The sequence below is a fragment of the Larus michahellis genome, chromosome 23 (assembly GCF_964199755.1).
Source record: "Larus michahellis chromosome 23, bLarMic1.1, whole genome shotgun sequence".
Classification (NCBI taxonomy): domain Eukaryota; kingdom Metazoa; phylum Chordata; class Aves; order Charadriiformes; family Laridae; genus Larus; species Larus michahellis.
Window position 1 is genome coordinate 4,989,794 of NC_133918.1, and position 25,089 is coordinate 5,014,882.

Below are 25,089 nucleotides of genomic sequence, written 5' to 3' on the forward strand. Positions count from 1 at the left end.
TTGGGAATCCCATGTTTGATTCTCTCACGGCTTTGGCGCTGCTTCTCACCCACCCCAGCCTGGGAATACCAGGCTGCCACCAGACGTGCTCCCCAGGGCAAGGGGGCTCGGTCTCTAACACTGGGCACCCACAGGGACCTCGGGGTCTCTTCATCAGCTCTTCTTGCCCGCTCTGCCCCAAAGGAGGATCGCAGCCAGGAGGTCGGAGCTTTTCCCACCACGGGAAGAGGAGACCACAGCAGCCTCTCCTCCTACAAACACCCTTGCGGGTGCGGGGGCTGAAGCCTCTGAAGAGCACAACCACCTTTGCTATCTGCTGGCAGACAGCGCAAGGCCAGAGCAGGCTTTACTTACAAACTCCACTGCTTTGCTTTTCCTGCCTCAAAAAGGCTCCATAAAGAGCCAACCACCCTTGCACATTTTTATGTTTTATAGGGTCAACATTTCTACAGAGAACGTCACATTAGAGAACATCGACTCAAATACAAGATCAGGAGCAGCGCGGGAGGAAGGATCAGCACCAGAGCAGGGCTGGGACCAGCACAGCCCAGCAAGGAATCGGGGCATGCAGAAGCCTTTAGTTGAAACTTCAGAGCCTTTCTGGATGTTTCACTTCCCCTTTTTTGCCCCCAAGTCTGTAGTTGTCTTCAGTCCACGAGGCACATGGCCTCTTCATTGCAATTACAGCGCTCTTGGATTCTTATCTTGCCAAGAGATAAGCAAAGCCTGGGCTCCCCAGTGCTGGCTCCCTGCTGCCTGGTACCGCTTTATTCCTGCTTTGAAACTCACTACCAGTCCCCAACTTGCTCAGCTCACTGAAAGAGAAGATAAACTTTCCTCCTACATGCAAATGGCAACATCAAAGCATGTTGCTTTGGCCCGTGCTATCCAAAATCCTTACTTGGCTTTTGTTTAAAATGTTACATTGGCTGAAAATCCAAAGAAGCAACATGGAATATGGTCAGCAGTAAAATAACAGTTAGTAGAACAGTACAACAGGACAGAACACATTCACAAATGATGGGATTCCTCCTCCTCCTCCACCCCATTACCAGATCAGGCTGCAAGCCTCCATCAACAGGGAGCAGAGGAACAAATCAGAACCAGTTGCCACAGTATGTACCAAACTCCTACCAGAAAAGATCCACTTTTGCCCTTACTGCACAGAACAGAGCACGTGGAGCGGCCCCGTTCTGTACACAAGTTACACACATAACAACAGGGGCGAGCAGCTCATCTTCAGGCATTAGATGATGCGGGGAATGATTACTACACAGCCTTGATCTGCAGCCTGTGAATGCATAAAGCCATTTCAGCTGTAGCTCCCAACAAAAAGTTCACTGCAGCCTCACAAGCCAGGCGTTTGCTTCAGACAGTCCAGGTCAATGTAACTGCAAATTAATCCATGCTGCTTCGTTTCCCCCCTTAGACTTCATGTCTATAGATGTCTTGAAGCTCAGCGGAGCGATGATTCACTGAGCCAGGCTTCCCTTCTGACCTGTCCACAGCTCTCGGAGCTCCACTTTGCAGCCGAGATCCCTCAGTGCAGCTTTGGCCACATCATCGCAGTCCCTGTGCGCTGCGCGAGCTTCTGTTATCAGGTTCTCAGCTCCCATCTCTAAGATGGGCTGAGAAAAGTCCCGGCTCCGGGAGACCAGGTTGCGGATCAGCATGCAAGCCTGTTTCTGAGGAGAGAGATAAACGAGAGATATTAGCGTCTTTTGTAGGGAAATACCATCCATGTAGGATGCTGGAACACACAAAGCAGAGGTGGCTCCAACAAAGGAATCTTTTCTGGGCAACCAAATGTAGAATGCTGTAGACAGCAACAAACTACTTCCTGGAAGAATAAAAATCTATGGACAAAAGTACAGCTGCTATTTTACATTGAAGTTTATAGAACAAAATCTCCTGCTTCTGTCAGAACACCAGCAAATCTCAAACACCAGCCAGGCAACACCAAGTACTTCTTTAAATAATGCTAAGAGAATTCTCCGGTTGCAGCAGACCCACTTTCACACGCCCTGTATGTTGTTCCAGGCATCTTCCCCGGGACTTAGCTTAAACTACTCTTTCAGAAAATATTTTCTATGGTATTTTAGTACTCTGGAGAGCACAAAAGCGGACACAGAACCACTGAGACTTGCACAAGAAACCAGAGGCTAACTTTTTGCCATGTAGGCGTTTTGTTCGACTCTGGAGAATAGATGGCAACGCCTCCTACAGGACAGAAAACATCCTAGCACAGGCTGGGTCCGAAAGAGCCTATCCTCATCCCGCTCTTTCAAGGAGGAGGAGGAGGAGAAGTAATGCCTGGAAGAGAAGCATGGCATTCCACAGGTGTGGATGTTACATCTGTTACCCACCTGAATTCAGGTGGGTTTGAAACCCAAACTAAATTTTGCTCTGATCACATCAGGGCGACAGATGTAGGGAGCCCTGCATTTAGATGCCGCATTCCCAACACACTCAGAACCTTTTGGTATTCGTCAAGTAAATGACAAGATCCCAACGAAGCAGTGAACACAGCCAACACCGATCCTGAATAAATAATCAAGTGCTCTGAGGCAAATACCTGTACAGCCACTTCTCGTGGGTGCGCTTTCATAGCCTGCAGAGCTGCCAACGCCCCTCCGCCTTCCATGATGACATTACAGTTCTCAGGTTTGCGCAAAGCCAACATGCACAAGGCGGCACAACCTTGCTCACAGATCTGCAGGACAAAGGGGAAGAGACACCCACTGGCTGAAAGTGTTTTAAGGGAAAAAAAAAACAGCGTTTGGATTTTGTTTCCTCTTTTGGCAATTTTTAAAATTTAAGTTTCCTCCACTCAAACATCCTGCTTCTCTAGCACATAAACCAAGGTTTACACCCCAGAGGTGTAAAACACTATATCCAGTATCCATCAGAATATATACAGGATGTATACATACAGGAATAAGAAAAAACCCTAATACAGTAAAACTTTACATTTACACAAATATTTGCCAAAGCGTGCACTTAACTGCTCTACGACAACTGCGTGTTAAAGGTTTAACACATTGCTCAGTTGCAAGCGTTTAACAACTGTACTTAGAATGTTCTGCTCTCAGCACAAGCTGTTTATCACAAGTCACAGCAACGCTGCGGGTTGTTCCCCCTACGCAAGATACGATGACGCTGCTATGTTATCCGGCCCAAACCCGATCTCCGTTCCCAGCCCCGGTGGGACTTCCTCAACCAATTAAGTGCATACCTGAGGGTTGGAAAGGTGATGGCTTATAGCGAGCACAATGAGGTCCGTTCCCCCAGCATTAACGATGGCATCTTTCACATCGTCATTACCCGCAACTGCTCGGATGGCGCTCAACACCTGCTTCACCACGTCCTGCGTTCATCCAGAAAAAACAGTTCAGAAAGCTGCAGAGACAGTTTTACAGACTTTTGAAAGCCAACCAGAACATCCCCCAGCAACTCCTTTCAAATAGTTGTCATTCCCAGCTACAAAGAGCAACACTGTTCTCAGTCACTCACATCTCAGATGCACTTTCTGGCTACACAGCATAATAAGGAACCTTGTTAGTTTGGCAGAGGTTTTCGAAGAAGCTTTAAGAATCAAACATCAACCCTCTGTGACTCAAGCTTCTAAATCCTCTTGAATCTCTTCTAGCTAGAAGAGTGGAAAACCAGAAGCTCGGCTTTTCTGGGAGCAAGCAGAGTTCTGCTCATGAAGGACAGAGGAAGTCACCATGAAGAAGGGACTCAGAATTACGGTGTTCTTTCTGACAGAGCACCTGTAACCTAGTTCTGTATAAAAGGCCATAAATAGGGATTCAAAGGTTGGGTTTCAACCCTAACTGCATCTAAAATAATGCACAGTCTAAGGCCCATTCACAGCCAGGACTTTAAAATAAAAAGCACACCCTACTGCACTGCCTCCACTCCCAAATATACTTTCTAATCCTCACCGGATGGTCCATGCAATCAGCCAGGAGAGCCACCATAAAATTTAAGCCGCCAAGGTCCACAATTTCTTGACAGAATTCATTCCTGACAGAGAGGCGAGAAAGGGTGGCACACAGTTCACTGAGAACACTGGAGTTATCTGTGAATGCTGCAGAGGAGAGATGACGAATGGAGTAACTATGAGCAAGGAGGGGTGCTGCAGCATCAAGGTGGTTTACTTTGCTCCATTAAAAAAAAAAAAAAAAAAAAGAAACAGGAAACAGTGGATTTCACTTTATATTATTAAAACACATCAGCACAGATGATATCCTGTTGTCACTAGACTAAGACAGAATTCTCTTTTCTTGGCAAGAATGCAGCACCTCAGCAGGGATAATGTGCCTGTAACCAGGCACTGGGCTGTAAAATACTTCCTAGACAGACTGACAAAGAGGTTTAATAGCTGTCGCCTTGGTGCTGCTGATAGCCTCTGGAGCAGTTTTACTATTTGTCTCTCTCAGGGCACATTTCATCAAAAGAATTAAACGGCATTTTATTGGCAAATTTCTGACTCATCTCTGGGGAGCTTCAGGTTACGACTAAGCACGGTTTTGAGATAAGAAAGCATAGGTCATTCAAAATTAGGATCAACAGGCAGGGGTTAATGTTACCTTTTGCAGCTTCAATGAGGACTCTTAACCCATCATTTTCCAACACAATCATTTTAGCATGATCATGAGCATGACCAAAGGGCACGCGGATGTCATCATCAAACGTCATGATCCTGAGCGCCGAGGAGGCCGTTCGGACGACATCGGCGCTGTCTCCATGCTGGACAATAGTTCCAGTCAGAAGTGGCAGAACCCCACCTTTCACAAAGTCCTGACGATTCTGCTCGTGTTTCAGACAGGCATGCCGAATGCATCGGATCCCAGCCAGCGTCATTTCCGCATCCTCCCTGTACTCTTTCAGAGTTTGTAGCAGTAGATCCTGGCCAGCAGAGTCAAGCAGGTCTGGCTGCCCATCCAAGATGGCAGACAGAGTATAAAAGGCTTTCAGCATTAAATTCCTGTCTCCTGAAGCCAACTGACAGGCAGAGAACACCACAGAATAAGCACCATTCTGCCCAGCCAGGTAGCGGAAAGCCAGCTGTTCTTTGCACTGATCAGTGAAGACCACTAGCTGCTCGGCCATCTCAGCAAGATCAGAGTCAGCTACGGCTTTTCCAAGGGAATCCAAAGTCTAAAGAAGAGAACAAGAATTAATTCTCGATCTGAACTGTGAAGGAACAAGAGGAGTTCTTTAGAATCAGTCAAATCTGTTTATTTATAATTTTAAGTTTAAAAGAAGACTGTTATTAGTTTGACATATCTAAGAAATGGCTGTCTTAAAGAGCAGCATTTTGTCTTCATGCACAGAACCCTTGGAGGAATGGGGGCTTCCCCGTACTTCTGCCATCACTATATACCAGTCTGACCAGTAGTAGGCGAACTGGGTCCAAAAAGCACATTTCACAGGCGTCAGTGGTGTGCATGAGTATTTTTATATTCTTGGTGGTGAGGGACTGTATTCGATCTTTTCATCTACCCTCAGAAGGGCAGCTAACAGCTACCACCTCGGTTACTTGTATTTCTTTCATTAAAGTTCTTCTGTGGTTTGACTTTATCTGACAAGGGCAGAATCTGCTTCTAAGTTACGAAAGGCAGAATCTGCATTTCCTAGGCAGGAAATACTGCATTTTGCACTTACACAGACACTTCCACTGAAAAGTGCAAACCAGCTCTTTGGACTTTAATATTATTCCTATTTTGCAGAATAGATGGGATTAACTGCTTGTTGAAGAGCTCACAAAGAAATGGGACAGAGGCAGAAGCAGAAAGATTGTCTCATTATTCTTAGTCTATTGCTTAAACTATTACATAACCCTGATCCTTAGAAAACAAGATAAATTTGTGCTCCTACCAGCAAAATTTTATGCTTTTGCTTTTGACCATTTTCAGAGGCAGGCTGCCGCACAGCTTTCACAATGTTGCTTAGGTCAACACCTAAAAGGAAAAATAAAACCAAGATTAACATTAGTTACAGAAGGTTGGGTAAAATTTGTCAAGTTAACCACAGTGAACAAAGATGAACTTATTGTAAAGCGTGGATCAGCGCACAAAGATGCCGAAATCCTAACTATAATGGTCAAATACATCCTGGAACAGGACATCAATTCTAGCTAAATGTCAACTGGGGAAAAAAAGAAAAACAGAAAGTTTAATTTCATTGACCAAATTGCACCCTGCAGTTTCAGTCAAAGCAGTTTTTCAGTCATAATTACTCCATGAAACTAGGGTAGCATTAATAGTGTCTATGTTCCACTTCACAAAGGCTTCTTTCCAATACTGGATGATCAATCTTTGCACACAGGTTCTCTTAAATTTTAAGATATGTAAAACCTCAGCCTGTAACAATCTGAACTGCAAAAGCAGATGAATTTACAATACCTTGGGACTCAAACTGCTGCACAGCTTCTCTCACAGCCTCTTCCGGATCCATTTCAAATTCTGTGATGTTTTCTTGCACTGCATCATCAAACGTTTCCTGCGCTATCTGTTTCGATCCCATTTTACTCGAATGGGGTACACTGTCTCCTCGTCCTGCATTAAGATAGTCCAGAATTCATTTTGCTGCAAAACCTTCTCATGTTAATCAGAAACAAAGCAAGTGACTTGCTCTTTTCCAAAACAAAAGCACAGAACTCGAAAACTAATATATATGGCCAAAGGGATGATTTTTTTTTATTATGTTTTTTTTTAACGGGCAGAAACACACCGATTAAAAGAAATAAGGAGGACTTTGAGAGGCCGAGGATGTGGATCGGGAAGCCGGTGGGTGTGTTACCGTGACAGGGCTCCCGCCGCACCTCGCCTGCCGGAGGGGCACGGCGGGAGGCCTGCCCGGACACCCACGGCCCCGAGACCCCACAGGCTCGGGAGCTACCACAGCCCGGGCCCCCTCGGCCCGCCTGTGTCCCCGCTCCCGCCGCAGGGCCCGGTTCACCCCGGCATCCCCCTCAGCAGGCCCGGCCGGCCAGGCAGTCCCAGCCCCTGCCCCGGAGAGGGCCCAGGAAGCGGGTGCGGGTACTGGGGGAGCTCCCGAGCGCATAACAGGCCTCGCTTCTCCTCACGACCCACCTCCGTCCCCCGCCGCCCGCGGCGCCGCTCCCTGACGGGCTCCTCCCGCCTGACAAAGAACAGCGGGCGGAGAGGAGCGGCCCCGCTCAGCCGCCGTACACAGCATGCGCCGGCCCCCGCCCTCCCAGTGCGCATGCGCCGGTGCCAAAAGTCGCGCCAGTCCCCCTCACGGGTGGAAAATGCGAGAGCGAAAAAGATCCCGGGGTTACGCACTGCGCATGCGCCCCGCCCGGAATAAACCGCTACCTCGCACTGCGCATGCACCCCGTCTGTAACGTGCCGCCGCGCCACACACACGCGGTCGGGCGCCTTCTGCGCATGCGTAGTGCGGGAACGCGCCGAGGCGGCCCCGCAGGGCAGCGGGTGCCCCGGGAGGCTGCGGGCTGCTCCCGCCCGCTCCCCATTTCCTTACCGACCCGGGACCGGGACCGCGCCCTCGCCGTTAGTACCGACCCGCGCCACGGCAGCGCCGGCCCCGAAATCAGGGATGAGGGGGATGAGGAGGCCGCGCCCGCGTCGCGGCAGGGCCAGCAGTGCGCAGGCGCGGGGAGGGGCGGGGCCAGCGGCGTCCCGCGGGGGCTGCTGGGAGGTTCCCGTGTGGCGGGGAGGCTGCGGGACCGGGGCGGGGGGCGCCGCCTCGGTGAGGGCAGGGCTGGCTCCCGGCGGGGCGGGCCGCGGGGCGGGCCGGCCCCTCCTCCGCCTCCTCCCGGTGCCCGCGCGTGTGGCAGCGCGGGGCAGCGGACAGCGGGCCGCCGGGGGGTCGCCCGGTGAGGGGTGGGGAGCGCCGGCGGCTGCGGTTTCCCCCTCACGCCGCGTTTTACCTCAGCTTGGGCCGCCCCGCGCGGGGAAGCGGGGGAAGGAGCCGCCCGCACCCCCGCGGAGAATTCCCCTGACGGGAATCCGCCCGGGGGGAGCCTGGCGGGGGGTCCCGCGCAGCGGGAAGGCGGTACCGGCGCCGGTAGCGGCTGGGCAGCGGCCGTGCCCCGGGCAGGGACGGCATTGTGCTGTTTCGCTACAGGATAAAAATGGCCTCTCGGCGGATCACACGGGAGACGTTTGATGCTGTAGTGCAGGACAAAGTTAAAAGGTATCGCATGGACCGGAGTAATGCCATAGAGGACACAATCCATCATTTTAAAGGTAATGAAACCCGGGCGTGACGTGCCGTGGATCACAGCAGCTCTTCTGTAACAGCTATCTTCGATTTCTTCCCTTCCGTTTACGTACGTTTGCCTAAAACATGGGCTTGTGCTGGTGTTTTTCCACATCCATTTTTATTTAAGAGCCTAACAGCTTGGTATGACTGACACTATTTCAATGTGGAATGCAAATTCCAGGGAAAAAAAACGAATTTCAAACAAAGGAATTCTGTTCAGGCTGCATCAGAGAGTGGGTCCAATTTCAGGGAGGTCTCCAGAGGCATCGCTGTGGGATGGAATTCTGTTGATGTCTGATAAGTTAAATGTAGGGGTGCATTTGAAGCCTTTGGGTCTTTATATTTCATATTATTTTTGGAGAAAAAGCAAAAAGCAGGACAATAATCTAGTGAATGTATACAAAACATGATCTGCAGTTTCTTTCGTCTTCTAAATTTAATATTTAAAATGTCTAGAAAAATAACTTGGATTACATTCATAGGAAATTGAGAGTTTTAAAATGAGATCTCTTCTGTTTTCTTAAAGTTTTATAAGCTCCAAAGAAATCATTTATTTTAAATACTTCATTTGTTCAAGTATTCTTTACTTTCCGAATTTAACTACTAGAATCGAGGAATAGGGATTCTTGGATGCTTTGCAGGAAATTCTAGTATTTGTTAGCTTAGATAATTGTGTATGAGTTTGTAGAAAATATGATCTCTTCAGCTGTGGAATTCTGACATTCAGTGTGGAAACAGAAAGTGCATGTTTTTGCTATTTTTGCATCTGAGAAATGCGAGTAGAAGCGTTATGAGCACAGCATTAGCATCTTCCTAGACTGAGAAAGTTGTGAGCAAGTAGAAAATGGGGTTTATAGCAGATTTGTATTTCAGCTTTACTGCGAGTAGAAGTTTTAATAAATTGTTTTGTCGTGTGTGTTTAGGCATTGCTAATCACTTGTTGCTTTTTGCTTATTATGAATTATTCTACGTACGTAAGAAAGCAAATGGGAAAATCCTGAAGTTAGATATGTGTACTGTTCTTCAGAAGTTTTGATATGTTGACTCTTGTAAGTGTCTAAATGCGTTCATTAATTTTTTTTTCTTAATACTACTTGCAGTCCATTGGTATATTTTTGTTTTTCTCATTACAGCCCATTCAAGGCCAGTCCCAAGACCAAGATATGAAGACAGTTTTCATGATGATGGACGATATACTCATGACAACGCCCAGCACCATCCACACGATGACTGGAGTGAAGACCCTAGAGATGACTATCCAGGCCCTTCTTACAGATCTGCTAGTCCTCTCATAAGGAAAGATAACTATTACCACGAACAGTACGGCCGCCCAGCATCTCGTGACCGGGAATTTGGCCGCCCGGCATCTCATGACCGGGAGTATGGGCGTCCCGCTTCACACGATCGGGAGTATGGGCGTCCAGCTTCGCACAACCGGGAGTACGGGCGCCCAGCGTCTCGGGATCGGGAATACGGGCGTCCAGCTTCCCATGACCGGGAATATGGACGGCCGGCGTCTCATGACCGGGAGTATGGGGGCCTGGCTTCTCACGACCAGGACTATGGCCCTCCTGACTCTTGGGAATCCACCACTCCACATGAAACGGACTTTAGTTCTTCGGATATTTTAGGTGATTTTAGATCACCGGGACTCATGGAAGATGAATATGGCAACATGGAAAATCAGGAGTATGATGTAGACTTTGGAATTCAATCAGACAGTGAGTTCCGACCCCCAATACGGAGGGGCAATGTTGGCAGGGGAAGAATTCTGCGAGGAAAGCGTATTGCAAGGGGTGCTGTGAAGACTAAGGTATTCAAAGGAGATATCAAAATGCCTCTAAAGAAATGGAACACTAAAAAACTGCCACTGGGCCCTGATCAGAAGCCAGCTATGCAACCTGATCAAATGCCAGAAACTGCTGAACGACCTAACCAGAGGCCGGTGACCGTCCAGCGCCCTAATCAAAAGTTGCCTCCACGACCTAATCAGAGGCCAGCTGTAACAACCCAGAGACCTATTCTTAGGCTCCCAAAGCCTGCGCATGTATTCAGAAATCTCAATTTTGACCTTGTGGACAAATCAGACATTTTTTCAACGTTTGGAATAGAAATTATAAAATGGGCTGGGTTTCATGCAATAAAAAATGATGCAGAATTTTCCCGCCTCTTTGGAGCTCTCTTTGAGCTGGAGACAGAAACCTGTGCAAAAATGCTTGCTTCATTTAAATGCTCATTAAAGCCAGAACACAGAGATTACTGTTTCTTTACTATCAAGAGTTTACAACACGCTGCTCTGAAAACTCCCAAAGTGGACAATGAATTTTTAAATATGCTATTGGACAAGGGTGCTGTGAAAACAAAGAACTGCTTCTTTGAAATAATAAAACCTTTTGATAAATACATAATGAGGCTACAAGACCGCCTCCTAAAAGGTGTTACGCCGCTGCTTATGGCCTGCAATGCTTACGAATTAAGCATTAAGACAAGCGGTTTTGGTAATCCAAGAGAAATGGCAAGTGCTTTTGAGACAACTGTTTCTCTTTGTCGTAAGTCCTTAGCCCTGCTGGGTCAGACTTTTGCGCTAGCATCTGTTTTTAGGCAAGAGAAAATACTTGAAGCTGTAGGGCTCCAGGAAATGGCTCCAGCACCAACACTATTCCCAAACTTTGATGATTCAACATTGTTTGGAAGAGAGTACATCGAAAACTTGAAGGCTTGGTTGGAGAAGAGCGGGTATCCAATTCAGATGAAGAAAACTGAACCAGAGTCCACAGTACAGCTTAATAAACCCTCTCCTGACACAAAAGCTAAAAGTGAGTGAACTGTTGTAAGATACTTTGCAGTATAGAATTTCTTTATTGGTCTCTAGCAGTTTATCTTAATTTTTATGGTTTCATTAGGTCAGGAATTCCTAATTCTGGGAATTCCATGTAAATCCCTAGCAGTGCTGAGGCAGGTAGTGAATACTATCTGTTGTAGCAATCGCTTTCAGCTTTGTGGATGAAAGCATGTTTCCTTCCTCCCCTCTCCTGCACGTGCTTATACTTTAAATCTAGGATTTTCACCTTGTGCCTTGGCTGCTTCAGCTGCCCTACCCTCCAGCTTCACAACTTCGAGGTAGGGAGGCCAGGACCACAGCTGTAACTGGCTACGTCACAGAGTAAGTATTTGCATATAAGCAAAGTCAGAGATGTTACCATTACCGCTTTTACCAGATGCAGGCATATTTTTCTTTGAAGTTATTTATACACTACTATCTATAGGAATGCTGTTTCTTCTACTGTATTACGCCATCTAGTTAATCCTCTCTAAAGCATTTTTACTCGTTACTATACTCATCAGTTTTTTCCTAATTGAACTTCAGATACCCCCCCCACAGGGAGGTCTTGCAGCACTGACACTGAATGGCTAATAATTTGGAACGCATGCCTTCAGAGTAGTGTTCAAACATACTTGTTTTGCACAAAATCCTTTTGGTGCAATAAGTGATTGCCTTTTAAAGGATGGCTTAACTTGCCCAGGATGGAAAAGGATAAATTTCTTAAAACACAGTGCTTCTCATAATAAACTGTTCTAGAATCTAAGTTGAGAAAACAGGCAGAAAGTTTCTGAGGTTTCCTTAATTTATTCTAGCATTAAGTGCAGCCTTTTTTGTATTAATAGGTTGAAAAATTGCAGATGTCAGTGTGTCAAAGAGTAGAAAACTGACATATGGATACTGTGTTGATGAGAATAATACAAAGACTACATTTTATTTCTTCCTACAGCCCCACAGCGAGCTGATCGAAAAGTTGTAGAGACAATTGAACAGCTAGTGAATAGCATTGTTTCGGGAACCTTGTCTGCCAAAGAGAGAAATGCTCAGAAGAACTGTCCTGAATATTGGTAGGTGTGTTTGAACAGTATGTTATAACACTACTCTCTGATGAAGATATTTGGAATATATTTAATTAAATTCAGTATTCCATTCAATGGGTGTAAGATCAAAGTCTACTGTATATTTAATCGGACTTTTTGAACATGTTTCCTAAGCTAATTATACTTCCTGATATCCCTGGAAATTGTCCTGTTGCTTCTGTTTTGTCTAGTACCTCACATTCCTTTTGATCTGTCAATAATGACTGTATGTCAATCCAAATACAAGATGTTAAAAGCAATTTACATTTACAAGATGAAATTAGCAAGAAAATGTAGTTAATATAAACATCCAGTAAGGTAATGGACTTACGGATCTAGTGTTCTGTGAATGTTGGGAAAGGAAAGCTGAGACACTTCCAAGTGATCTTTTACTGTGACAGTATCTCTTCGTGTGTGAATTGCAGCATAGCTGATTAATTACTAGCCAAATGATTTATGTCAAAACCCTCCATCATTTATGCGCTTGGCATACTTTACTTACCGCTTTAGAAGCGGGGTTGGCTCTTTTTCTGAGAAAAGGCTATGCAGGCTAATGTTAATGTAGCAACTTGTGTATACCCTTAGAAAAACGGATCACTTGCTACTGAGTTTCTGATCTGAGAATTTGAGATTATTTGTGCTTTCATCTTAGGCTTTCATTTTATTTATGTGATTTTATTTAGGTTCTTGACTGATGAAGACAGTCTAGAATACAAGTATTACAGACTGAAGTTATCAGAGATGCAAAGGCGGACATCAGCTGGAAAGGAAGTGGGTGGCGAGGGCAGAACACTAGAAGAATCTGCAACAGAATCAGTCAGGGCCATGTTGTATGCCAGGAAAGTCGCAAGTATTAAGAGAAGGCTATTTAAAAGAAAAAGGCTTGGAATTATCGCCCAACACAGTATTCGAGGAAGGAGGGTGAGGAAAGCAACCATCGGCACACAGACTGTGCTTTCAGCCGGTACAGTGCTGAAGCACCAAGACAAACAGCTTGAGGGTTCAGTCCAGTCAAAGCCTTCTGTGTCAGAAACCAGCCCGCCTGAGAAGAATTCTTCCCTCGATACCACCTCGTCCTCACAAGGTGCCACCAGTTCAGAGGTCTCTCTGCCTGCAGAAGAAAGGGCAGATTCTGAGGATTTATTAGCACCAACTGAACTTTTCCCACCATTGGCCTCTCAGTTTCCTGATGGTAAGCGAAGATTCAGGATTATGTTTTAAATTGTAAATTATGTGAGAAAAGAATTGCAGAGAATGTTCTGCTGGAAATTCTAAAATTAATTTATTTTGCTGAAGTAGATAATTCCGAACTGTATTGACCTTCCAGTGATGCAGATTTTGTATGAAGCTATAGATAACGAGCGTTCCGTTTCTTGCAGTGGATGCTAAGACCATGGAAACTGCTGAGAAGCTTGCCAAATTTGTTGCTCAGGTAGGACCAGAAATTGAGCAGTTCAGCATAGACAACAGTGCGGATAACCCAGACCTTTGGTGAGTAACCTACACATTTTTCTGTGTAAATGGGCCAATAAGAAAAATCAAAATGCATCTAAACAATTACTAAGGAGATATTTCCTTCGATTGTTTGTTGAGATGTATGCTTTTCTTCAATGCGTTTAGGAACGGAGGATTTTGAGTAATACTCCCTGTTGTCCTGCTCAGCAACTCCATTAATGGTGAATATAGAATCACAGAATCATAGAATGGTTTGGGTGGGAAGGGATCTTAGAAGGTCATCTCATCCAAGCCCCTGCCCTCGGCAGGGACATCTTCAACCAGACCAGGTTGCTCAGAGCCTCATCCAACCTGACTTTGAATGTTTCCAGGGATGGGGCATCTCCCGCTTCTCTGGGCACCCTGGGCCAGTGTCTCACTGCCCTCATTGTAAAAAAAGTCTTCCTACATCTAGTCTAAATCTACCATTTTTTAATTTAAAGCCATTACCCCTTGTCCTATTGCAACAGGCCCTGCTAAAAAGTTTGTCCCCGTAAGGCATTTGGCTGTGATTGAACTTTGCCCAGGAAAGGAGAGGTCCCAACCTGCCATCACACCCCAGTAAAACAAACTAAACCAAACGCAATAAAAACAGCTGATCGAGGTTGGACAGCCTGTTAGGATCCTGACTGAGACCCTGATACTGTCCTGTGAATCGATCTCCAGCTGCTGTCGTTCTGAACTTCTTCAGATCCACGACATACAGAGCACTACATGGAGATGACGCAATTAGCAATGACATTTGACTGATGGGTAATTTACTGCAGCCCCAGTAGACCCTGAGATAAAATATGCTAAAACCATCTCTATTTTTGTATTAAAGAAATGTAATTCTTTTAGCCAATAACAGTCAGTAACAAAGTACATTAAAAAAACCAAAACAACCCGCCAGGAATTCTGAAATGCCGAAGAAAGAAGAACACTTCTCCCAAATGTGTACATGCACTGATAGATGTATTTTTTTCTTTTACATCCTAAGTAATCACCTCGCATCTTGACACAGTGTTCTGCCAAAGTATTTTCAATCTTGTTATTTTTTTAAGTGAGGCTTTGATTACAATGGCCTGAGTGCTCTAGTGTAAATTAGCAGAGGTTTTTCTTCTTTTACTCTGCCAACAAAAATGGAGCCGCCTTATCTTTCCCGTCTCAGAATCACTGCACCTATTCCCACACAGACCGCGGGACAGAAATTTGGAAAACCTGCATTCTCTTCTGGGGTCTGCTGTTTGCCTTCTGGGTCATCCAGAACTAGCATCTTGTCTTAGTTTCTCCTTCTATATAATGAAGATAATTGTACTGAATTCTTTACGATACAGTTTGAGAGTGCTGATAAAAATCAGTCTGTAAGAATTGAGGAGAATGGTTGCTGTTCTTGGTATATTGGAGAATCCTACAAAAACACGCCAGGAATGAGCATTCAGAAATCAATGAGAGATCTATTTCTAATGTCTTGCTTCATGCTACTGAAGAAAATACCTTTCTGATATTATTTTCACTGTATTTTTTGCTCAGGTTTCTACAGGATCGAAACAGTTCTGCTTTCAAGTTTTACCGAATGAAAGTCTATGAGTTATGTCCATCAATTAACTTCAGTGCTGTGTCAGAAGCGACTGATGCTGGGGAAGGTGCTAAACCTGAAGAGAGAAATTTGGATATTTCAGAAGAGGAGGAGGATGAAGAAGAAGAAGAGGAAGAAGATAATGAGGAGGAAGCTGAGTTTGAGGAGGATATCTCCCAGCCTTCGGAAGAGATGGAAATGGAGCAAGCAGAGGAGGCAGAAGAGGATGACATCTCAGCAGGTAGAAGTGTGGAAAACCTAGCTGAAGAGATGATTTCCAAAACAGGAGAGGAAATTTCAACAGGTGAAATGCAGCTAGCCACATCATCTGACGGTGCTATACCAAATCTGTCGACACAGGCATCAGCTCCTGCTCCTGGTACCCTATTTCCTCGCAAACGAATCAGCAGCAAGTCTCTGAAAGTTGGTATGATCCCGGCATCTAAAAGGATTTGCCTCATAGAAGAACCAAAAGGTGAGTGTTACTTAAGAGATATTTTGTAGGTATCAGCACAGAATTCCAGATCTTTATGTACTTTGTTACTGTTATTGTCTAAAAGAATTACATTTCTTTAAAACAAAAATGAATACAATGTTCACTTTAAAGGTTCATTCAACTGACAAAGCGGAATCTGAATAAATTATGCAACAGGTTTTGTATTATAGTGGAATAGCAAAGTTTGCATCAAACATCGTTCCTCAAATATTCTCTAAGTATATGCGAATGTTAACCTCTCTCTGCTGCTTAAAAACTTACCATAGTAGTTTTTGCAGGGTTTATTTTATCAGCGTATGGAAGATGTAACAGACTGAAGTATAGCACTGCACATATTTTGAGTGTTTGACTAAATACATTTAGACTTTGGATTGGCCTGTCAAATTTTGTCAATATGGCCACAGCGGGGGTGAGTCATGGTATTCTAAGAACTGAGAGATAAGTAGCTTAAAACTGATTATGTGTGTTCTGCAACTACTTTAACAAATATATTTTCTTTGCATAATGATTTTTATTGGTGAAGGTTGTCATTTGTGGTAGGAAAATTATATACAATAACCTCATTTAAGTCCAGTCTGAATTTTCTATCCAAGTATTACAAAAGCTCAGGGAAATGAAAGATCTAAAGTCCTTACAGTATATAGTTCATCAGTGTATTGCTGGCATGATGTGTCCAAAACTAAATACACGCATATTTTAATTACCTCTTTTGCAGTGGAAGGTAAAAAATGTTTTACCGTTTCTTTTTTTTTTTTTTATTCTGATCTTTTGTGTTGGTTCTGATTTTAGGCCAAGGCATTGAGTTAGAGTCCCACTTGAGATGTACTTTTGGAGTTCTGTATTAAAATTGTTTTTCTTTACAGCTGAATTTTGTCTTTGATTTGACTTGCAGTGCATGAACCTGTCCGAATTGCTTATGACAGGCCTCGTGGCTGCCCAGTTACAAAGAAGAAGAAGGTAAAGAATTCTTCTGGTTTGCTATTGCATTCTGAGAATCAACTGTCTTTACAAGAGACAGCCTCTGAAAATGTGGTGTTGTCACAAAATTGAATTAAAATCTGAAAAGTCTGATCCTGAAAAATACTGGACTAAACCTGAGGAGAGCCATGGCTCCTGTTGTCTTTTAACTACCTGTGCCAAAATTAAACATTTAATGATTATAGCACTATTGAACAGCTGTGTGTTAATCTTGTCTTCTGTTTTTTAAAAAATAAAGAAATCAGTGCATTGCTGTCAGGATAATATGTTGTAGTTTTTCAAAATTGGTGAGATGTTACTTGACTGCTTCTGTATTTGTAATAGGAATTCAGCCATCAGATCATTCAATATTGTCACTAAACAACAGAAATACCTTTTAAAATATGAAGGTGTATTCTGTGCTATTTTAATAACGTAATTAAACAATTTGACAACCTGAAGCAAATTTTTAATTTTTTTTTAAACTGGCGAGGCATATATTTACTCTTTGATAGACTTTTTCTGTGTAACTAGAGAAGTGCTGCTCAGAAGATATTTCTGTATATCGAGAAATTCAAACACACTTAGTTTCTAGGGGGTTTTTTGAATGATTTTTTTAATACGTAACTCCCTGTATAACAAAAAAACGCTTTGTTTTTCTGGTTTTTTCTCTTCTCCACAGAAACCAAAAGATTTAGAATTTTCACACAAGAAGCTGACAAACAGGAATGTGGGTTTCCAGATGCTGCAGAAGATGGGCTGGCAGGAAGGACACGGCCTTGGTACACGAGGAAAAGGAATCAGAGAGCCTGTAAAAGTGTATGTAATGGGAACACACTACAGAAATTTGACAGCTCTGGAAAAGGCTGGGATTCTAATAGTAACTAGATTTATTTTCCCCACTTGGATGTGGCCAGTTCAGTGTTTTGTTTCCTTCTTGGCCTCTGGCCTCAGCGAAGTTGAGCGTCAAGACTTCACGCGTTTTTCTTGCCAGGCTGCGCAAAGTCTGGTCTGGAAGGTGGCGGTTTCTCGCCATCCAGTTTGCCATCACTGAAGGCTGCAGCGTGAATGCTGCGGTGTGCGGACACTTCCTAAAGATACAGGGGTTGCCCCTGTTCTTCAGGAGGTGTTTTTTGTTGTTTGATGTATTTATTTATTTTTTTAATGCATAGTATTATCCGGGGGATCTCCTTGCTACCACACCAGGTACATAATACATAAAAAGACTTTAGGAATGTCATACACAGTACTCCTAGGTTTAGGCAACAAATTTACTTTCACTCTAATTATGTGATTCATTCCACTGCCTACTGAAAGAGGTAAGTGCATCTGCCAGAAGGTAAGTGTGCTTTTTCCTTTAAAATACACTTCTGTTTTTGAATCTTCATTTTGTCTTTTAAAGTTGCTGTATCCAGTGCCCACTGCTGCCAGGACGGAGAATGGATAATACCTCCTTCAACTCCCTGACTGAATAAGGAGGCAGAAACTATTTAATTCTCTCTGGACCCCTATGACGAGCTTTCTAGTTCACACACGTAGTCTGTGTTTTAACAGTCTTCTTTCTCCAGGGACTTCTGTTTTCTCTTTATGCCTTGGACAGTACCGGTCATTTTAGTTGGTGGGATACTTCTGGGTGTTTGATGTTGTTTTTCCTTGTGCTCCCTGTGGTCCAGTGGCCATCACTTTATTTTCTGTATTTCCTCCAGCAGCAGCAGACAGACAGTGAGAAAGCAGCTTACTTTGCCTGTAGCTCTCGTGTTCACCAGTGTTAGAACCTTGATTCTTAACCTCAAAACTTGTTGGGACCAAATATATGAGGTTTTTTCTTTGTTTCTGTATCTCCTGGCGCAAGTTTTGCTGCACAGCTGATCAGGAGCTATTTAACTGTAGCTGGTCTGACAGTTATCCCACCACATTCAAAAAGTTTCTGGCCATCTTTAAGAACTGCATTTTAATATGTGAAAATACAGTTTTTCCAGCTCGAGTCCATTGCTATGTCGCTCTGGTAAAGACACCTGCAAAGAGTAGTGAAGAACTGCTTTCTGTACCGCTTACAAAAACTGGCTGACCTTTTCTGTCATGTAGAGAGAATTCCATATTATTGATTATTTTCATGGCGTGCACCTCTCTCTACTTTCCCATCAAAGTAAATCTTTGGGACAGTGTCAGTGAGGATGAAACCAGTGCAATTTAACGTTTTGCTTTCTCTTGTTAGTTGCTTTGATACAGTGCAGGGTCTAATCTCATTCTCCGAGCAAAAGAGGAGGATGGATTAATAATTGGAGACACTCCAGTTCTAGAGTAGAGCTTATCTTGATCATTATAGATATTTGTCTATGCTGTGTGTCCCACAAGACTCCAGCTGGCTTTGGGTGCTAGAAATTTTAATCAAACAGCATTATATTCCCTTGGTAAAAATTTCATCTTTTATCCGGAGTTACATGGTGTTTCCTACTCATTCCTGAAAGTGTCTGACTTCTGTCACTTTTGAAATGCAAGAAACAAGGCAATTTTTGCCATCTTTTCAACAGAGGATCCTATCTACCATGAATAAAGTGGTTAATAAGAGAGGTCATGTAAGAATTTGATCTGTTAGATGACTATCTTCTCTGCTCCCGTAATATCATAGGAGCATTTTCTTCTGGTGGGAATTTGCATGTGTAATGGGAGGCGGGAATTGTTTTCTAGTTGAGCAGCTATATCAGGTACCGAGCCTCCGCTCCCTTTCTCCCCCAGATGAAGCAGAATTACTCCCCCTTTGTATTGTGTCTGTGTTGGAAGCTATTGTTTAGATCTCTTCTGCACGTTGTCAAATGTAACAGAAACAGAGTGTTCTAACTATTCATTTTACTCCCTAGGGGTGCTACCTCTGCAGGGGAGGGCTTGGGTGTTGCAGGGGAAGAAAATAAAGAAGATGCATTTGATGTTTTCCGTCAAAGAATGATACAAATGTACAGGCAGAAAAGAGCAAGTAAATAGGTATGTGCAATGGACACGTCTGGTTTATGAATTCCTGCAAACATTAAAATATCAGGGTTTTTTAAGTCTTCCTTTTCCAAGAAAATATTACTGTTTCCATGAGTATATCTGGCTTCTTAGCATTTCGTGAAAATCCAGACCTACGTTGAACTGCTTTGAACTGCTGAATTACCCCAAATCTTACTTTCTAGGTTTGACATAAGAGACTCGCTCGCTAGAAAGTGCACGGATATGCAAAGGCTGCTGTGTGAAAGAGCTTCGGCAGAGTATGCCAGTATGAAGAACACTTTGTTCTATAGTAGTGGACTTGAATACTAATGTATTAAAGCATTTTCCAAGATTAAAGTTAGTCTTGTATTTAATTGTGCAAGCTAACAACTTGGATGTCATCTTCTGAGGAAGAAACAACTGATTTTGTTCTCGGAAGTGCCTGTTTACCTCTCTCTTTGGCCAAGTTTGCCTGTTTTGTGATGAGATGGCTTACCAAAAAACGGAGTAAGCAACATGAAAAATATGACTAGCCTGGTTTGGCTCTGATCCTTTCTGAAGCCAAGAATCTTCTCAAATTCAGATCTTCTTGCAAGGCAGTTCAGATTTTATTTTACTCCATTTTATTGATGGGCTAATCTACTTCTGGAGTCTGCATAAAGCAGTTTCCTCCATACACCAATTTTAAGAAGAGTCTACCTGCGTGCTTATTTTGTGTAGGATTCTAGACTTTAAGTGTAGGATGAATAACCGAGTTCATCTGAGTCCGAGAACACTAAACTCTTCCTTGAAAACCTCGGCTGCTAAGGTTTTTCATTGTAATGAACTAGTACATGTTTTCAGTGTACTTTTTGGTTTTACACAAATTTGCAGCTCTTCTCCAACAAATTCTTGAATAATTTCTTTCCTTCTCAAAGAAGTTTGTCACGAGCAGGTGCAATTCGTGCGTCTGCAGAAAATCCTGAAGAAGTACTTGGAAGTCAGATATTCAGAAATCATCTGGAAGTGGATCATCAGTTTTATAAGACCATCAGTTTAGAGAGTCATTTCTGCTTTCTGTTAAATATTTGCTTTGCGGAAGTTCTTTTATTGAAAAAAATCCCAAGAAATAAGACAAAAAGCTTGTACTTTTAAGGGACTATTCCAGAATTTACTGAAAGAGAAGACTGGATTAAGGTGCTGTGCTTCAACAAAAAGCATAACCTAACTGCTTGGTGAAGCAGTTCCAAAGACATGAAAGATGTAGGAGTGTTACCACAAATAAACGTTCAAGGTCTTATCCTTCATCTTTTTCCGACTTGCACATCAATAAGGGATCTGTGACTGGGTTACTGAAAGTGACACAATTTAATATCGCACTTTTTAGCGTACTCATTCTCCATCGTTACCTTTCCAAAACTAGTCAGAAGTCTTCACTTGAATGTTACAGCACCGAAACCTCCTTCACTGAAGTTCTCTTTAAAGAGTTTATCTTAAGCTGACGCATGTTTTGCTTGCTCGGAGTGAGCGCTGTCTTGCTGATGTTTTCATCCTGCACCATGCTTCTTGGAGAGCAAAGAGCTTGTGCTACACCACTAATAGCACCCCGCCGTAACGGGGCAGCATCTCCCGTTCCTAACTGACAAATAACGTAAGAAAATGTGTTCCTCAGTTATCAACTTGCCTGTGCCTGCTGTTTAACGAACAAAATTATATTCTTTCTCCGTTAAAAATCCTACCGGTTGAAAGGGAGTGTCCTTATTTTAATTCTGCAGCAACAAACTTTTCCTTGCTTGTAACAACCAGTTTGAGTTTATGAATGCAAGTGTTTTTTTTTCTTTTCTGTATGGGTCTTTAAAACCATAAGAAACAAAATCATGTTGCAGTGTAATTTTCCGATCGCTCAGTTTTAGTTGCCTGGAAGCACATAATCACTAAATAAAACCACAACGGCAGGGACAGAAAAACACACTGGTAGTTCTGTTTTTCCACAAACATCACCCCTGTCTTCACCTTCCCATTACAAGAAGTTAATGCCTGAAGGCTATAAATACCAATCAGTTTATCTGGTTCTCAGACTTGATTAAGGACATTGATAGCCCAGACACTTCTCATAGGCTTTACTTGTGAGATATTTAAAATCCTTAACCGTTTTGGCCCGCCAGGCTACTTGAAAGATCATCAATTACCGTATTTGCAGTGTATGCTTACCTGTTAAGTTCCTATTTGGGTGTGTTCTTCACTGCCCCTCTTTCTTTCCTGTGCCTAATGAGCAGTTACACGGTGTAAAACTTGACCCTTTCAAAAAGGAGATCTCTTGGTGCCGGTCTGGTTTAGAACGACACTCTGGAACCAGTATTGTTGGCCTCTGATTTATTTTTCAGACCCACTCAAAAGGATTTGGCTTTTCATTTCGTTGATGAAGCCGCCGGCGTTGCTGGTCACAATTTTTATTTCCCCTCAAACTTCCAGTTCACCTCTTCTTTCACATTGACATTTTTGGAAGGATTCTTGGTTATACGTTACGCTATTTGCAGAAAGGCAGAAGGCGAAGTGGAGTTTCACACTAGGTTGAAATCCAGTCTCAGACCCGGATCGGCAGCAGATCCGCGCTGCTCTGGTTGAACCGGAGTTTGTTGGGGTGCATTTCCTAAACCCCCGCTTACCCAGTCTGGGAGGATTGCTGGTATCCAGATTGGAAAATGGTACCATCCTTTCGGAGCGCGATTCAATTTAGAATATAATGCTGTCTTGAGAATGAAGGTGAACATTGGGAAAAATCTTAATCTGCTCCCCTGGATGGCTGTAGTACGGTCTGTCTTTCTTGTGCCAAACTTTAATTTTGGACAAGAGCTCAGCAGAGCAGTACTGGTGCTGAGATTCCAGTGTTGCTCTCAAGTGGGTTACCGTTTGCCACTTTTTATCTTGTTTTACCAAGATTTGACCTTACGCTCCTTTTGCAAAAGGAATTTCCTTTTATTTTGACCTGCTTTTGCAGGCAGCTCTGATTTGACAATTTTAAATACTTGTACATGTGAAACATTTGTTATGCAGATACGTTGCCGTGTTTAAAGTTTACTAGCTTCTTTTCTGTTATTTTAGTTCCAGGCTCTCTTCCATGAAGACTGCAAGCTTCAGTGAACATTTTAACTAACTTCAGTGGTGTGTCTACTGTCTTTTGGTTGGTTTTTTTGCCATTAATCTTGTAGAGCAATTTGCTAGTTTCTGTTCCGTGCAAATTGGCAGTAGTGCTAAGCTAGTAACAATTAGATGCTTATGTTATTGGATAACTGACATTTCTTTTTAGTGTAAGTAAACATGTTAGCATTGTTAATCTTTTAATATCTGCAATAAATGTAGAGCTAAACAATTTCTGGTTTAAATGTTTTGCTTGTGAATTTGGCCATTTGTAAGAGATATGCATCATTTTGGCACTAACAAGTGGAATTGAGATTATGCAGTGTTATATTAGTGTAAAGCAGGATTTTATAGTGTACGAGGGGAGGAAGGTCCCTCTGTTTCTGTGCTGCTAAATGTCTCTCTTGAGAATACCCACTAAATCATTTCTAATTACTTCCTCGTGTGGCTCCTAGTGCGTTAAATCCGTACCCAACAGTGTTACTTGCCACATGAACACCAAAACCCGTTGTGCCCCCGTTGGAATGCGGGAGTCTTACCCTTCATTCACATACCCCGGGAGTTAGTTGTCTCTCTGATTTTCTTGGTGTACTGACTCGGAAACAGCAAAACTTTCTCTTTACGTATGCGCGTGGTTTACTGTTGCCTTCAAATTCAAATTCCTTTTTTAGACAGGATGTGAGGGGGAAAATTGCACTGCCCTGAAATGTACCCCTTGTGCAGCCGCCTTCTCCGGAGAGGTAAAGCCAGAGGGTTCATTTGCAAGAGGCCCCAGCCAGGTCTCCTCTCCCTTGTCCTTGCCCTGCCAGCTAGGAAAAGCTTTACAGAGGCAAGTCCAAGCCCTGGCTACACCTTTTCCCTCCTTTTCTTTCAAAAATTTATGATAGATAAGGACCTGGTTCTGGAAGATACAGGACACTTGCTCTCGTGTGAGAGAAATGAGGAGATCCCCGTTTTGGGGGAGGTGCCCTGACAGAGTAGGAGAACTACAGTCGGTAACACACTCTCTGGAGTAATTGTGTTGGACTAATAGAGGTGTTTTCTCTTTTTTTGCCTTCAAAGCTTTTCTTTGGTGTAACGCCAATGACGTTTTTCCTATTTATTTTGGGGGTTGTTTTGGTTTTTTTTAGAAGACAGTACAGCATCATTAGTGTGAACACTTAATCTGTGCCGAGATGTTCTCTCTCAAAATCACTGTATTTTTTTTTCTATTGATATTCCATTCTGCTTTGAAGTTCATCCTGGTGTATTGTGCCCAAAGAAAGTCTGGACGCAGAAATTCAAATACTGTTACTTTGGATTGTTTTCTATTCTACAGGCAGGTATATTTTGTAATTAAAAATGGATTCCTGAAAGTCCTGTATCATCTTTAATTCTGCATATCTCGTGACTGAGTGGCCAATCACAACCAGACTGTAGATTTGAGCAATAATAAACACCTTAAATGAGAATATGCTCAAAGAACAATAGGGTACTTCTGAAATAAATAGTTTTTGTGAACCTTGTTAAGTAGGTAACTTGCTGAATTGCAGCAAGTGTGGAAAATGTTTGCATTATCTGTGGGCAATAAAGTTACTGCTGTTTAAGAAAGTGCAAGCACATGGTGTGTTCTCTTCAGCTTTTTGTGCCTAATTCATGTCATTAGAAGGTTGTGCTAATTTCCTGGAAAATTATTTCCTAGGCAAGACTTTCCTTGGAAGGGAAAGTCATATTTTGTTACCCTGCCACCAGGTAATAAAGCAACGGTAAAGCAGCAAATACAGAGCAGTAAGATCTAATTTCTGAAACAGCTGCCTCCTTGGCAGGAGTTCATTAGAGACTATTTGATTTGTGGGGTTAACGGAAGTTCTGTCTTTGAGCAGCTTACACGACCTGTTTGAGAAACTGGACCTATCGTTGGATGGGAAGTGAGAATTTTGAAAAACAATGTAAAATGAGGGATCGTTAAGGGGTCACGAACATGGAAAGAGCGAAGTTCTGGCGGTGTTTGGTGCCGTACCGGTGGCTGGGCGTCAGTCACCGGCGTCGGTGGGACAACGTTCGCAGAAGTTCTCCTCTGCTGCGAGGACCCAGCGCGAAAATGTCCGTGGTTGATTTCACTGTTCGATCCTGGTAATTAAATCCAGTTCGTTAAGAGGCTGCAGATCAGTTCCAGTCCCTACGCACACGTCATTTACGCACCTTTCCCTCCCGGCAAACCCCAAGATAACACCGTGGGGTGTCCAGGGTGTTGTTTGACACGGAGGAAAGCTGCTTTTTCCACATACACCGGTCCCACAGGGTGAGACGGAGAAGCCAAACGTCCGAAACGGGGGCGGACAGGCCGAGCTTTACCGTGAAC

The 25,089-nt window shown here is 43.6% G+C and overlaps 2 protein-coding genes across 9 annotated transcripts; one reads left to right on the forward strand and one right to left on the reverse strand.

Annotated features, from left to right (window-relative positions):
• Nucleotides 1–412: 412 nt before the first annotated feature.
• ARMC6 (armadillo repeat containing 6) lies at nucleotides 413–7,658 on the reverse strand. 4 transcript variants are annotated; one of them, XM_074565615.1, is made up of 8 exons: nucleotides 7,516–7,658; nucleotides 6,414–6,566; nucleotides 5,887–5,969; nucleotides 4,596–5,166; nucleotides 3,948–4,162; nucleotides 3,236–3,367; nucleotides 2,576–2,713; nucleotides 413–1,685 (listed from the first exon to the last, which is right to left on the reverse strand). In XM_074565615.1, exons 2-8 carry the CDS (start codon nucleotides 6,532–6,534, stop codon nucleotides 1,473–1,475), a joined length of 1,473 nt encoding a protein of 490 aa, XP_074421716.1. In that variant the 5' UTR covers nucleotides 6,535–6,566; nucleotides 7,516–7,658; the 3' UTR covers nucleotides 413–1,472. The 4 variants fall into 4 exon arrangements, with proteins under 4 accessions (XP_074421716.1, XP_074421718.1, XP_074421715.1 ...); XM_074565617.1 differs by having other exon boundaries at nucleotides 3,948–4,093; nucleotides 7,516–7,654; XM_074565614.1 differs by lacking the exon at nucleotides 7,516–7,658 and adding an exon at nucleotides 7,104–7,228.
• SUGP2 (SURP and G-patch domain containing 2) lies at nucleotides 7,391–24,348 on the forward strand. 5 transcript variants are annotated; one of them, XR_012584464.1, is made up of 12 exons: nucleotides 7,414–7,544; nucleotides 8,122–8,243; nucleotides 9,393–11,075; nucleotides 12,030–12,147; nucleotides 12,843–13,351; nucleotides 13,539–13,650; nucleotides 15,166–15,452; nucleotides 15,572–15,686; nucleotides 16,600–16,664; nucleotides 17,347–17,483; nucleotides 19,523–19,643; nucleotides 19,835–19,979. XR_012584464.1 is itself a non-coding variant. In XM_074565600.1 (11 exons), the coding sequence occupies exons 2-10, from the start codon at nucleotides 8,129–8,131 to the stop codon at nucleotides 19,641–19,643; spliced, it is 3,381 nt and encodes a 1,126-aa protein (XP_074421701.1). In that variant the 5' UTR covers nucleotides 7,391–7,544; nucleotides 8,122–8,128; the 3' UTR covers nucleotides 22,713–24,348. The 5 variants fall into 5 exon arrangements, 4 of the variants coding, with proteins under 4 accessions (XP_074421701.1, XP_074421700.1, XP_074421698.1 ...); XM_074565600.1 differs by lacking the exon at nucleotides 19,835–19,979 and adding an exon at nucleotides 22,713–24,348 and having other exon boundaries at nucleotides 7,391–7,544; nucleotides 15,166–15,686; XM_074565599.1 differs by having other exon boundaries at nucleotides 15,166–15,686; nucleotides 19,835–22,974.
• Nucleotides 24,349–25,089: the final 741 nt, after the last annotated feature.